At 37.6% G+C, this 15,980-nt stretch overlaps 1 protein-coding gene and 1 long non-coding RNA gene across 2 annotated transcripts in view; one reads left to right on the forward strand and one right to left on the reverse strand.

The window, feature by feature from the left end:
* Window positions 1–15,610, forward strand: part of LOC132157979 (A disintegrin and metalloproteinase with thrombospondin motifs 16) — a 130,928-nt gene extending 115,318 nt beyond the window's left edge. The window contains exons 21-23 of the mRNA XM_059567222.1: window positions 3,419–3,616; window positions 6,449–6,596; window positions 14,564–15,610. Of these exons, the coding sequence (XP_059423205.1) occupies window positions 3,419–3,616; window positions 6,449–6,596; window positions 14,564–14,679 (462 nt within the window). The 3' untranslated portion in view covers window positions 14,680–15,610. The remainder of the gene's footprint in view (window positions 1–3,418; window positions 3,617–6,448; window positions 6,597–14,563) is intronic.
* On the reverse strand, window positions 5,246–6,008 carry LOC132157982 (uncharacterized). Its single transcript, XR_009437638.1, has 2 exons — window positions 5,901–6,008; window positions 5,246–5,530 (listed from the first exon to the last, which is right to left on the reverse strand). It is a non-coding gene; the product is annotated as an uncharacterized LOC132157982 (long non-coding RNA).
* Window positions 15,611–15,980: the final 370 nt, after the last annotated feature.

Below are 15,980 nucleotides of genomic sequence, written 5' to 3' on the forward strand. Positions count from 1 at the left end.
TCTATTTTTGAGGCTAGAGAATGTTTAACCACTTATATCTATTTTCTGGATATCTTAGTCTTTTAAGTTGTTTTACAAACAAAGAAAATTAGACTAAGTTATCCATTAAGGTTTGTCATTCATAAACAAACATAATTTTGGTAGTGTGGTGACTTTTTCCACATTCTTTTATCTTCCCAGAAACAATAATAATATGGAAGCGTATGGGTAGCAATATTCAATTTGGGATGTAATATGCAAAATGACAATGCATTTCTGTATTTACATTTACATTTTCCAATAAATTTGTGCAACGTTTGGTGCAAAATGAAAATGAAAATGAAATTACATAATTTTCATTTGCCATTTCATACACCAGTTTTAATATGTAAAATGTAAACTAATTTTAACACTTTATAAGTTGCAAAATTAAAGTGAAAATGTATTACAGAAATGATTAGATATGTATAACATGTTCAAGCAAAAACTGTGGCAAAATTATCATTTAAATGCTATTTTTCTTAAATGCATTAACACTCACAGTCAAGACACTTACGATTGCATTTTCATTCAGTGTCCCGCAATGAATGTAGCAAAATTCAATGTGCACACTGAAAATGCATTCCGAGCCGATCCGAGGAGAAGGTCTGAGACTCAAATCTCAAGAAGAGGTTTCAAGTGAGAGAACATGGACAAAACAGTTGGTCTGTGTACATTTTGATCATTTCGGTTTATGGCTTCAATATTTCATTCGCACTTGTGGGCGGAGCTGAAGCGCTGCTTTCATCTGATTGGTCGAATCGCTCCACCTTCAGCTTGGTCTTTTCATTCTTTCAGGCAGAATAAGAGTCAGTGCGAGTGAAGCACTGCAATGTCTGAAACTACACTGACTGTTAATTAGCATAATATTTGAATCAGATGTAGCTGGGCACATAATTGATAAATCCCACTGATAAATCCAGTGCAAATAGTTCTGTCTCTTTGGATAAAAGTGAAGTGGAAATAAAAATCAATAATAGACTGAACAGTTCCATGTCTGTAACATTTACCACTCTCATCTTTTAAGTCATAAGGCACTAGGTATGTGTGTGTGACATTAATAAATAATGGTAAAAATTAATATAGTTACATTTCTGAAATAAAATAGTAAAATTTAGCTCTATGGTGCTCAGTGCTCCTGTAGCCTACCCCAGAGCGCCCTCTCGCGGCTGTAGACGGTAATGTTTTCTCTTGGTTCTGAATAAATGCGACTTATATATGTTTTTTTCCTCGTCATGACGTATTTTTGGACTGATGCAACTTATACCGAAAAATACGGGTAACATTTTTATTATTATTTATTATGAGAGTAATTGACACAGACTAGAACTTTAACGTTTCACCAAATTCAGCTCAGATCTTCAGACTCGTCTGATTCGTGTTGCTGTATAACTGGCCAGACTTACCTTCCCAAAAAATCCTGTTTAATTTTATTTCATAAATTTAACTATATTTATTTCCACTTCACTGTTATCCAAGGAGACAGAACTATTTGCACTGTTTTTATCAGTGGGACAATATTTATACAATACTATAACCTAGAAATAATTTAACAGGGTCTCTTGCAAGTCGTAGCAGCACGAATTATGTGCCCAGCTACATCTGATTCAAATATTATTCTAATTAACAGTGAGCGGTGGTTTCAGACATTACAGTGCTTCACTCGCACTGACTCTTATTCTGTCTGAAAGAATGAAAAGACCGAGCTGAAGCTGGAGCGATTCGACCAATCAGATGAAAGGAGTGCTTCAGCGCCGCCCACAAGTGCGAATGAAATATTGAAGCGATAAACCGAAATGATCAAAACGTACACGGACCAACTGTCTTGTCCACGTTCTCTCACTTGAATCCTCTTCTTGAGATTTGAGTCTCTTGACCTTCTGCAAGCCCCGCCTTGTTCACGCAGTGATTGACATGGCGTGAGGGGGCGGACACGTTATCGGCTCGGAATGCATTTTCAGTGTGCACATTGAATTTTGCTACATTCATTGCGGGACATTGAATGAAAATGCAATCGTAAGTGTCTTGACTGTGAGTGTTAATGCATTTAAGAAAAATAGCATTTAAATGATAATTTTGCCACAGTTTTTGCTTGAACATGTTATACATATCTAATCATTTCTGTAATACATTTTCATTTTAATTTTGCAACTTATAAAGCGTTAAAATTAGTATTCATTTTACATATTAAAACTGGTGTATGAAATGGCAAATGAAAATTATGTAATTTAATTTTCATTTTCATTTTGCACCAAACGTTGCACAAATGTATTGGAAAATGTAAATGTAAATCCATTTTACATATTGCATTGTCATTTTGCATATTACATCCCAAATTGAATATTGCTACCCATATGCTTCCATAATAATAATTATAATTACCTCTTTGACAGTAACTTTTGTTTCAGTTGCTGTGAACAAACAAATTTACATTGGCTAACCAGAGTTTCTTTACTGAGAAGAAGTTAAAAACTATTATTGAGAGGACTCAAAATAGTCTTACGGCATCAAGGTTTTTTTTTTTTTTTTTTACAATTTCTCAACTATTTTTTTTTTTTTTTTACAGTGTACAGCTACAGCACGTGTTACATTTTTAAACAGCTGGTAAACCTTGTTGTTCCTTTACAACATGGCACAAAGTCACTTTCCAGAACCTTCCAGTTCCTTTCCCTCTCTGTTCCTCTCCGGTAAAATGAGCTGCAAACCTTTACCTGGACTTCTGAAACTATCACAACATTCAAGAAACATTCAAACAACCCTAAACCATCACTAAACAAGTGCACTTGCAAAAAAGAATTGGTCTTTTAATGACCAATTCTCGCTATTAGCTATGACTTTTGCCTTAATAAACTCCTAATTTCGGCTTATAATAGTCAGTAAGGTAGCTGTTAAGTTTAGGTATGGGGTTTAAGGATTAAAGGATCTGAAATATGATCATGTGGAATAAGGCATTTATATGTGCTTTATAAGTACCAATAAACCACCAATATGTTAGTATGCAGGCTAATAAACAACTAGTTAATAGTGAGAATTAAGAGGTCCCTAAACTAAACTGCTAATACATTGTCCTTTCTTTTCTTTAGATTTCTGCTCTACTCTAGCTTGTTTGCTTACGTTACGTTTCTCTATAATAATAGCTGGGTCACTTTGGTTGAAAGCAACTGCTTAATGCATAAATGTGTAAATGTTATTTGGCAAATCCTTTTCCAATGCAACTGACACTGCATTCATTATATATATATATATATATATATATATATATATATATATATATATATATATATATATATAAATTCATGCATTTTCTGAAAATTGAGCCCATGATCTTTAGCACATTTTCTGATGCACAGACGTGTGTTTGAGCTGACCGAGGGCTGTGATGTTCTCTCTCTCTCTGCAGTGTTCAGTGTCCTGTGGTAAGGGCCTTCAGCTGCGTGTTGTGAAGTGCGCAGAGAAGGATGTCACAGGAAAATACAGAGAATTGTCAGCCAGAAAGTGTCAGCATGTGCCCAAACCCTCCATGGATCTCCAGAGAACCTGTGTCCTGTCAGACTGTCCTCACAGCAGAGTGGACTGGTACTCCTCCCCATGGTCTCAGGCAGGTCTTCCCTTGGCCATGAGCTCAGCAGAAAGCAAAGGAGTTTGATGTTTTGTTTTGTGAGGATGTAATGATATCGAATTCTCATGATATGAGAATAATGTAGAATTGTGTGTGTGTGTGTGTGTATGTGTGTGGTTGGGGGGTAATGTTGTACATTTTAAAGTTAAATTATTCCATCTAATGCACTTTGAGAGTTCAAAATTAAGAGCTCTGACCCATGATCTTAACTTGAGTCAGAGAAAAGTAAGTGAATTAACTTGCCTAAACTTGCCTAAACTGTCTCAGTCTTCATTACATTCGACATAACAACAATGACAGTAATAGCCAGTACCACCGCTCCCTATACGCAGAGTACACTGTCTGCGTAGGGCACCAACTCCCAAAAGGGGGCACCATCCCAGTTGCTCAAAAAAACAAAAAAAACATGCTCCATTCTCCCATCCGCGCTCGTGACCGCTCGCACCTCATGTTTGCGGCTGAATGTTCATAATTGATGGATGGACATCTATGCCCAGGTAAAGGACATCAGCAATCCGGCGCAGAGAATAGAAAACTAAAGAAAGTGAAAAAAAAGGAATAAAGTTGGCTTGACGTTGGACAAGCCATTTCGAGAGTCTCAAATTTAGGGACCATGTCTAAAGTTACATGCGATATTGGTATACACTTTTCTAACGTTAGTAGCATTTGAGGAGAATGACTTACTGCAAATTAACCATGGTTTTATTACTTCAAATAATAATTTACAAATAAGTATTAATATACTGTATTTTTTTGTTTTGTTGTTGCAAATACAATGAGGCAATAATGATTGGTTAAAAATAACACTGTTAAAATACATAATGTAGGCAAATAGGGAGCCAAATGCCATGTGATTGCTGCTGTTACACTTACAGGACAATCAAATCCTTGTTTAGGCAACTGACCAAACATTTAATTCAAATATTTACTTAATCTTTCAGTTTTGGCCACCTTTTTGCTATAGATGACACAGCCTTTATAATTTATTCAACAATTAAAACGTGCATATCACAAACCTTACAAAAATAAACCATGGTTTTATCATAGTAAAACTGCTTAATTTCATTTTGCATGATTTCTGAATGCTTGAGACTATAAAATAAATTAGAGTCATAATAAAGTTATAGCCATATGTTAATGTTGAGAGCTACAGTTGTCATTTGTAAATAATAAAATTTATTAATTTACTTTTTTATTTGATTAAAGTTCTATTTTCACCCCCAAGTAGGTGTTTGTTTTTTTTTCATCATCATCATATTTGAGGAAGGGGGGCACAACAATACAATCCTGCTTAGGGCACCCATTTGGCCATCAGTGGCCCTGGTAATAGCCAAATATTGCAAAACAATTGCACTGTAAAATAAATGAAATTAATATTTCACAAAGCAAAAATCTCAGAGTGAAATTAACTCTGCTGGGAGTAAATGTGAGACCACACTCAAGTGTGAAAGTGTTAAAATAGGAGTGTTAAATTAATTGAATTAATTGAAGCAGATTTAAAGTTAATGAGATAATTAAGTGATTAATTGAGTGATGATTGACCATTATTGACGAGACCTGATGTTAACATGCAGAATCAACAAAGACGAAAATCACAATTTTTAGGTCACCATTATAGTGGTCAGTGTTTGCTTGAGTTGGGCTCTTGACCCCTAAAATGTTCAAGTCAGATTTTAATTGCCTGTTATAACTGAGTTATAAAACTGACGGACAAGCAAAGAGTATTGTTATTCCTGAATTACTGAGTTAAAGTTACATTGTTGGATATTGCAGCCCTATGATTCTTCAACAAAATATTTCCAGCATTTTAAATACAATCTGAGGAATTTCTTAAAAGTTGTTTGTTCAAAAATCTTTCAAAAGAGTCTTTCAGTTAGACATGCAAACATCAACCTGTGAAACTTTTAGTAGAGTTGATCTGTTTTTCTGTATATGCTGTTTGTAACCGTTGTTGAGATTCCTACACTGATTTTTGATGTATGTGTGTGCCTAAAACAAGCTTTTTTAATTTTTTTAATTATCAGAACAACTTTCAAGAAATACTTTGAATTAGTGGGAACTGTACAATCACAGGGTTGTTATAATCAATGAGGTCAATCAAATCCATTTAGATGAGTTTGGTGATTCAGGTCATATGCCCATGTTTTGATTTTTTCTTGCCTATTTGTTACAATTCAGTTGTAACAGCCAAACCAAATCTGACTTTAAACATGTAAGGCTCAAGAGCCCAACTCAAGCAAACACTGACCACTATAATGGTGACATAAAATAGTGATTATCATCTTTGTTGATTCTGCATGTTAACATCAGGTCTCGTCAATAATGGTCAATCATCACTCAATTAATCACTTAATTATCTCATTAACTTTAAATCTGCTTCAGTGTTAATTTAACACTCCTATTTTAACACTTTCACACTCTTGAGTGTGGTCTCACATGTACTCCCAGCAGAGTTCATTTCACTCTGGATTTTTTGCTGTTCTTAGGTATATCATTTTTGACAATACTTCTTTCCTGATTTCTACACTTGAAAGAGATATTTTGAATTTGGATTGGCTTTAAACTGTTAGCTGTCAGGATTCATAATGCCCTTTCATGCTTTTATTTTGATGGAAATGGCAGCAGAGCTTTTATTTTGACAGAAAACTCCAGCTTCAGTGAAAACATGCTTACAAAAATGCAAAACCACTCTTTTTGCTCGGAAGACATATCGTTTCATGTCGTCATGTGACCATGATAATACGGAGAGAGTTTTGCTATGGCGATATTGATGATATGGTTACATCCCTAGTGTTTTGTGTTGGTCTGCAGTGCACGGTGTCGTGTGGAGGAGGCGTTCAGGTGCGCTCCGTGCAGTGTCTCCTTCACGGACGTCCCTCCTCCAGCTGTGTCCCGCAGATGAAGCCTGTGATGTCCCAGGCCTGCAACACTGCATTCTGTCCTCAGCCACAGAAGAGAGGTCTGTCGTGAGCTGGGACATGATATAATGACATAATACTGGTTATGTAATCAAAGAAAAATAATTTGGTCCATATATTGTTTTGGCTATTGCTACAAATATACCCCAAAGACTGCTTTTGTGCTCCAGGGTCACACAGACACACACACACACACACACACTGTATATATTTGAAATCTGAAAAAAAAATTTGATCAAAAATACCATAAAAAATTAATTGAAAAATACATGCCTTGGAGATTAAGCTAAAAATAAGTACTATGCCGATAAGTATTAAAATTGCTAAAACTATAATGAAAATGAATTAAAGTTAAATATAAAAATAAATAATTTTTATTTATTATTTATTGTGATTTACAAATCAGTTGAAATGAAATGGTCAAACTGCACAAAGCCCTTGCTGGTAACACTTTAATTTAGGGACCAATTCTCCTGGGTTCTAACTATTTGCTCGTTAGCATGCGTATTACTCGGATATTGGCTGTTTATTTGTCTTTATAAAGCACATATTAAAGGGTTAGTTCACCCAATAATCAAAATTATGTAATTAATAACTCACCCTCATGTTGTTCCAAACCAGTAAGACCTCCGTTTATCTTCAGAACACAGTTTAAGATATTTTAGATTTAGTCCGAGAGCTCTCAGTCCCTCCATTGAAGCTGTGTGTACGGTCTACTGTCCATGTCCAGAAAGGTAAGAAAAACATCATCATAGTTGTCCATGTGACATCAGAGGGTCAGTTAGAATTTGTTGAAGCATCGAAAATACATTTTGGTCCAAAAATAGCAAAAACTACGACTTTATTCAGCATTGTCTTCTCTTCCGGGTCTGTTGTGAGAGAGAGTTCAAAACAAAGCAGTTTGTTATATCCGGTTCGTGAACGAATCACTCGATGTAACCGGATCTTTTTGAACCAGTTCACCAAATCAAACTGAATCGTTTTAAACGGTTCGCGTCTCTAATATGCATTAATCCACAAATGACTTAAGATGTTAACTTTTTTAACGTGACTGACACTCCTTCTGAGTTCAAACAAACCAATATCCCGGAGTAATTCATTTACTCAAACAGTACACTGACTGAACTGCTGTGAAGAGAGAACTGAAGATGAACACCGAGCAAGATAATGACTCATTCTCCAGTCAAGAACCGTTTCTGTCAGACGCGTCCGATTCGAGAACCGAGGAGCTGATGATACTGCGCATGTGTGATTCAGCGTGAAGCAGACCGACACACAGAGCGTCTGAACTGAACTGATTCTTTTGGTGATTGATTCTGAACTGATTCTGTGCTAGTGTTATGAGCGCGGGTAAACCGAAGGCTTGAATCAAGGGCAATCATCTCCAATGACGTCATTACTTCGAGCGCAAAAGAACCGATGAACTATTTTCTTCAACCGGTTTATTGAATCGATCTGTCCGAAAGAACTACTGGAGATCCGAAAAACAAATGCAACCGGTTCTTGACTCGTGAACGAGTCAAAGTTTCGTTTCTTATCTGACTCGGCTCGGTGTTCATCTTCCTCTTCACAGCAGTTCAGTCAGTGTACTGTTTGAGTAAATGAATTATTTCGGGATATTGGTTTGTTTGAACTCAGAGGGAGCGTCAGCCACGTTAAAAAAGTTAACAGCTTAAGTCATTTGTGGATTAATGCGTATTGGAGACGCGAACCGTTTAAAACGATTCAGTTCAATTTGGTGAACTGGTTCAAAAAGATTCGGTTACATCGAATGATTCGTTCGTGAACCGGATATCACAAACTGCTTTGTTTTGAACTCTCTCACAACAGACCTGGAAGAGAAGACAATGCTGAATAAATTCGTAGTTTTTGCTATTTTTTTTATAAAATTCTAACTGACCCTCTGATGTCACATGGACTACTTTGATGATGTTTTTCTTACATTTCTGGACATGGACAGTAGACCGTACACACAGCTTCAATGGAGGGACTGAGAGCTCTCGGACTAAATCTAAAATATCTTAAACTGTGTCCTGAAGATAATCGGATAATCACTTTTTTTGGAAATAGGCTCATTTTACAACTCCCCCAGAGTTAAACAGTTGAGTTTTACCGTTTTTTAATCCATTCAGCCGATCTCCGGTTCTGGCGGTACCACTTTTAGCATAGCTTAGCATAATGAATGGAAGTGGACAAGACCATTAGCATTTCTCTCAAAAAATTTACCAAAGAGTTTTGATATTTTTCCTATTTAAAACTAGACTCTTCTGTAGTTACATCGTGCACTAAGACCAACGGAAAATGAAAAGTTGCGATTTTCTAGGCTGATATGTCTAGGAACTATACTCTCGTTCCTGCGTAATAATCAAGAAACTTTGCTGCCGTACCATGAGTCCAGCAGGCGTAAGGATATGACGCAGCGCCTGAAAATAGTTCCCGGCTCGGTAACTTTCAACGTGACCGGGACTAAGTTTGTGTAGTTTCAGTCGGCAAATTAGGTGAAGTTAGTGGATTTTTACTGTGGGATTAGCCATGGTTCTGTGCGTAGTAAAGGGCTGTGATAATAAGTCGAGGGGATACACTACCGGCGTCATGTTTCACAGAATACCAGTGAACAACAAGGAACTAAACAATCAATGGTTGGCTGCTCTGAACATTGATCTCAAAACACCGGTAGAAACGATCAAGAAATGGCGTGTTTGCTCAGAGCATTTTGGAGCAGATGACTATAAAGAAAACAAGGACAGTACGGTGCGGCGTCTAAAGGATACGGCCATCCCAACAATCTTCAGAGTACAGACAGGTCCAAGTGTATCATCATCACCCATGACTGTAAGTATAAAAAATTTATTTTCTGTTAGCTTGAACCACTTGATTGAAAAAGCACTGCCGACTGCCGTTGTCTTTATCTTCCTGTGAAATGCAATCAATGAGTGCTAGGTTTGCTCGATCATTTGTCTTGTACAGTAACGTTATATAACGTTAGTAGTTTTGTGGTCGAGTTCAGGTGTGGTAAGTGAGCGTATAAGTTTGTTGAAATAAAGGAAACTTGTGGAATTTTCGGTATTGTTTATCTAAAGTTTCTATAGTATAACAGTTTCTATAGTACCTTGCAAGCATCCTTTTCCTAAAATTGAATTGTATGTTATATCATATTACCTATGCTGTTGAAAGACAGGTGTGTTGGACTTTTTTTTTTTTTTTTTTAGCTTGCATCTCAAAGGTATTGCCTCCATGAAATAACCTTTTTTTCTTTGAATTATCAATCAGGATGAGCTTGATGTACATCAGGATCTACCTGTACAGCAGGATCTACCTGAACATGAGCAATTCCTCAGCCTTTTTGCTGGTGTACCACAGTCAACCCCTCAGAAATCCAGACCTTCAAAAGAACTTCCAGCGGAGTTCAAAATTCCTTCACTGTTGCAGCTGACTACTCCAGCACAGACAGTGACATGCACAAAGCCATTTGCTGCCCTGGCACCCACATGGACACAACTGGTAGGAAAATGAAACTTTACCCTCTGTTCTAGTTTTTTGTAATGTGTTATGAATGAAACTCCTAAAATTATTTGAAATCTCTATAATTTATAGGACACCGCATCTTCGTCCAGTGTCATGGCTGTGTCCAGTCCAAGGAAAAGTTTAATATATGATGTGAGTGTCCATGTTATATGTCTGCTATCTATAATCCATAATGAAAATATTATTAGTTTTTTGCATCGTTCTGCTGACACTTATCTATGGCATTATGAAATGCAATGGTAGAACAGTCAAATAATTGTTTGTTCAAATCATTTCTATGTGAGAAGACAAATACTGGAAGAGAAACTAACAATTTCAATGTTGAATTGTCAATAACAGGAAAAACACACATCTTTAATGGACATCAGTTCATCATCAGCCTTGGAAATCAGCATGTGTTCAGAGCCTGCTGCCGATCCTTCTGATGCCAGTTTTGCTCCATTCACAAGCCCCTCGACCTCTTCCACAGGAAGCACTTCAAGCAGCTCTGAACATTACAGAGGATGGAATAAGAAAAAGTGGATTGTGAATGAGTCAAAACTCATGGAGCTCTTCCAGAAATGCTCCACTTGTGGAGCTCTGATCTCTCAGGCAGACCAGACCATAGTAACAATTGGTTGCAGAATCAACGTGAGCTGGAAATGCAACAACGGACATACTGGACATTGGGATTCATGTCCAAACACACGTGGAATGCCGGAAAACAACCTACTAGCAGCAGCTGCCACACTCTTCTCTGGTGCAACGTTTACAGACATCGCTGACTGGGCTGGGCTCTTGAACTTGCAGCTACCCCAAAAAACGACATACTACAACATACAGGCAAGCTACCTCATTCCGGTGATTGAAGCAGCATACAAGAAGCAGGAAAACATCATAAAAGCGCAACTAATCTGCCAGACTCAGGATGGTCAGGTAGTGCAGCTCTGCGGAGATGGGAGGAGTGACAGCCCAGGCCATTCATGCAAATAAACCACCTATTCCTTCATGGATGACTCCTCCAATCAGATAGTTGGTTTTGATCTGGTTCAGGTAAACAAATGGTCACAACACTAGAATAAATTTACTAAAAAATGATGTCTAAAATTTCATAATCTGTAAAATTGTTCCCTCTAGGTGTCCCAGGCCACAGGTTCCGTAGCAATGGAACCAATGGGCTTCAGGAAAGGGCTGGAGAGGCTCTTGGATGAAGGCATTGACATAAAAGTGATAACAACGGATAGACATCCATCCATCCATCAGAAAACTGATGAGAGAAGAGTATCCTAACATCATACATCAGTTTGATCCATGGCATGTGGCAAAAGGTTAGTCTATTACGTAGTAGAGCACAACCTGTTGATACTTATTGTGTGAATTTATTGAAAATTTATTGAGTTAATTTTCAGTAACAATAAATTAACTTATAACATAGCTTATGTTACTATGATGGCCATAATGGCATATTCAATTAATAAAAAAAATGTATTACTGTGTTGTCTATTTCAATTTACTTTCAAAACTGATCAATTGCCCATATCAATGCACATTTTAAAAAAAAGGCAAGCATTGATGGGAGAGTCATGGTCAGATGCATATTTCAGTAGATTGAAGGATCAACCTTTTCACATTTCCAGGTTTCTCAGAAGTGGAAGTTGTCATAGTTGCATAAAAATCTATAGACTTACAATAATAATGTACCCTTGTAATTCAGGAATAAAGAAGAAGCTGGTTTCTGCTTCCAATCGAAAAAGTTGCAAAGAACTTGCTCCTTGGGTGAGGAGTGTGAGCAACCATATGTGGTGGAGCTGTTGCTCATCCAAGGGAGATGCAATGGTACACAATCATACACACACAACTCCTTACAAAATGAAAGTCTAATTGATTGCTCATATGCATGCTGTATAGAGGTGTAATGCATAGTGACATTGTTGATAACATGATTTGTTATCACAAATCATGCAAAAAAGTGTGTTTTCCAGATACCTTGAATTAATGTTATCACTAAAGAAATTTAGTGAACAGGCAACAACAGCAGCTGGTAAGGCATAAAAATATTACAAAATGCCAAGATCTTCTACTACCATACATTTTTTATCGATACATAATCTCTTGGCTTATAAATACAGTATGACTGAGCAAATTCAGTTTTAGTAAAACAAAAAATGGGCTGGTATAAAAGGCCTATAAATTCGTCATAAATATCCTAACCATTACAGACTAACTCACAATACCCTGCTGGGTGTATAATTTCAGGCCTCCCAAGGCACAATGTTGTCTATCAAAGACAGTCTAAGCAGTGGATTGCCAGAGCCATCTATAAGACGACAACACAAACATTCATAAAAGGTCTCATGGAAGGAGTGATTGAAAGACGATTGGATCCCACTGTCAAATTCAAAGATTCGTCATTCCATCTCAGAATACCTCATCTGGCAGCTAACATCGCCTTACAGCCAAAACCCAGCAAGGAAGATGTCCTAAGAGTGTACACATCAAGGTTCAAAGGTCCATCAGAGAAGCTGTGATTGCCATCTGAAACTCAGAATGAACACAAACCCGCTAACTCCCCATAGACATTGTATCGTTCAGAATACACTGTGACTTCACATCATATATGCATATATGTATAGTTTGTTGTTTTATTGTACAGTTAAATAAATGATTGCATTCTCAATTTGTGATTGCGCTTTGGTTTGTAAACATCATCTAGGCTTATGTATTTTACATATATTTTACAAGTAAAAGATGTTAGATATCATTTTGTGCATATGGTCACAACAAAACTAAACAAAACCAAATATAAATGTTGCTATACTGTATTTCTATAAGTTTGTAGGTCATGTAAAAAAATAAGGCTTCACTTATTTTCTAGGTACATGAAGGCAAAGCTTTATTTAGACAAATTATGACAACTCACATCTGTGAGAGTTAATAATATGGTAAAGTCTGACAGTCAGATGAGTAAATGTCTAAACAGACTAATGTAATTACTGATAACATAACTAACAAGCACAAGAACACATATGTTTCACACTCAAAGCTTGTGCAACATAAAACAGAATATAATCTTTATAATCCACCAGATTGCAAAAATGTATTAGAACTGTAAGAAGCCATAAAATCAGAGCACTTGAAATGTAGGCCTACACAACAGTAACAGTACCTATAGTATATTTATTGCATCTTCTGCTTCTTGAAATCCTACATAAACTCCTGACTCTGATGGATATTTTCGGCGAATGGCACCAACCACACACGATGGCAATGGTTTTCGGTTGCCTTTTCCTAAAGTATCTCCCTTCAGGGCCCACTCCATAATAATGCGGTACGACACCAACCTGTATTGACTGAGAAGATAACACATTATAAAAATAAGCTTGAAAATGCATGCTGACAGAATGCATTCTAAATCGTTGACTCATGCATTGTAAATGATTGCAGGAATCACTTACTCTAACGATAGCTGGCCGTCAGGTCCACTCGGCACGGGACGTTTTTTCCAGTTTATTTTGTCTAACCGGAAAAAAAAAATCGACCACGGCAGGATGCAGCATCGCTAAGAAGTCCTCGGATGTTGCGACACATGCAACTTCCTCATCAGGTAGATCGATCCTTGCCATTGATGGCAAAACCTGTTCCCACTTGTTACAACACAGGCACTCACTTTCGGTCGGCATGGGTTGACAAGCCCCACACTTACACCACCAGTTCAAATCTGCTCTCCTACTCCCTTCTGTCCCAGTCTGTTCAGCCATACTTCGTTGCCTTTCATGTTCCAAAAGCTCATCTTCAGTATATTCTGGTTCAAATAGATACGGTTCGGGATCTGAACCAAAGTATATGTCCTCTGAATCGTCTCTCACAAATGTCTCCATGATACAAGACACGCTCCCTGTGCAAGCAGGTTGTCACGTTGGTTATGTTGACGGAAGGTAGCCTATTTTCAGGCGCTGCGTCATATCCTTACGCCTGCTGCACTCATGGTACGGCAGCAAAGTTTCTTGATTATTACGCAGGAACGAGAGTATAGTTCCTAGACATATCAGCCTAGAAAATCGCAACTTTTCATTTTCCGTTGGTCTTAGTGCACGATGTAATTACAGAAGAGTCTAGTTTTAAATAGGAAAAAATATCAAAACTCTTTGGTAAATTTTTTGAGAGAAATGCTAATGGTCTTGTCCACTTCCATTCATTATGCTAAGCTATGCTAAAAGTGGTACCGCCAGAACCGGAGATCGGGTGAATGGATTAAAAAACGGTAAAACTCAACTGTTTAACTCTGGGGGAGTTGTAAAATGAGCCTATTTCCAAAAAAGTGGACTATCCCTTTAAACCCCATACCTAAACCTAACAACTGCCTTACTATTAGTAAGCAGCAAATTAGGAGTTTAGGTAAAAGCCATAGTGAATAGTTAGTTAATAGTGAGAACGGGTCCACAAGCTGAAGTGTGACAGACATGAATCCCATACTTCTGCATAACATCTGTGTTTCTCTGTGCAGATGTGGTCTGTAAGGATCATTTCAGCTGGTGTTATCTGGTGCTGCAGCATGGCGTTTGCAACCACAAGTTCTACGGGAAGCAATGCTGCAAGTCCTGCTCGCACACAAACCCGTGAGAACTTCTCGAGATGTTTGACTTCTGAGCCCTGGATGGAGCGGAGCCATGCCCTCATACTGAACACAAAGACAATACTAAAGACTCAGAGCGACTTGTCTGGAGAATGACACTGCGGATACCAGCGAGACTGTCAGTGTGCCGCTCTCGTCAGGAAATGACATCATCGCCGAAGCCCTCTGGAGGTGACAGCATGTCAGCGAGGGTGCAAAGACTCCTTTCACAAAGTGTACCTCTGGATATAGGCTAGACTGCAGATGCATGGACATGTGTTGTGTTTTTCCATGAACATGGGCTCAATGCATCTCACTGTGGAGAATATGGCATCATGTAGTAGAGCTACAGTCATGTTTGGTGCTATATGTTGATATTAATGGCAGCCGAGCAGCTGTTGCATAACAGGTTTTTTAATTAACATGACAATGATTCAGCGCTTTTGTATGATAGATATTCATTTTCTTATTTATTAACAATACTGCAGTATACCAGAATGCTCTTTTGTTGTAACATACATTTTTTATGTTCCTGTTCAACTTCGGGTATAGTTGCATGATTGGTAATTTTTGTGTTTAATTTTGCCTTCACAGCACTGTTACGGGTTTTGGTTTCATTATTTTGGAGGAAAACAAAATGCCAATTAAACTAGTTTAATGATCTGTAAGAAGTGTCACGTTTAACAACGTCAGGTCTCTTCGCACGACGATTTTAGCAACTGCTTGACTGCAAAGAACTGTAAATCTGTCTTTGGTCTGATGGAGAGATGCGGCACATGTGGGGTTCGAAGAGAGCTGCGTCGCACAAATGACTTCCATCTTTTACAGTATTTGCATTTGTTGTACAGCAGCAGTAGATGGATGTAATCGTTATACTGAAGAGTGGATGCAGGATTTGTTTTAAATGGCAGTTCTCATTGAACATGATGCATGTCACATTGCCATTTCTGTCTTGGATGTAGGAAGCAGATATGCAGATTGCTGACGCTGAGTCAGAGCTTTTTCTTCTTCTTCATGTGCTATTGTTTCCAGATGGAGTCAGAAGAGGCCTCTGGAGCATGTTCAGGAATTAATATGACATGTGAGCTTTTCACCGGCTTCTTAAATACAGCTCTGTGAAGACTTTAACAGAAAACACATACATCACTTCATGTTATTAATGTCTCATGGCATTCGGTAAGACTTAAACCATGTTTTGTTAGAGTCTTTTAGATGAATGTTCTGAGTGTTATGTGGAGCTGGTGAGGCAAGAACAAATGCTGCTATCGCAAGCAATAAACCAGATGAAAACAGTCTGATACTTACACTT

Source organism: Carassius carassius, chromosome 15, assembly GCF_963082965.1.
Source record: "Carassius carassius chromosome 15, fCarCar2.1, whole genome shotgun sequence".
Lineage (NCBI taxonomy): Eukaryota > Metazoa > Chordata > Actinopteri > Cypriniformes > Cyprinidae > Carassius > Carassius carassius.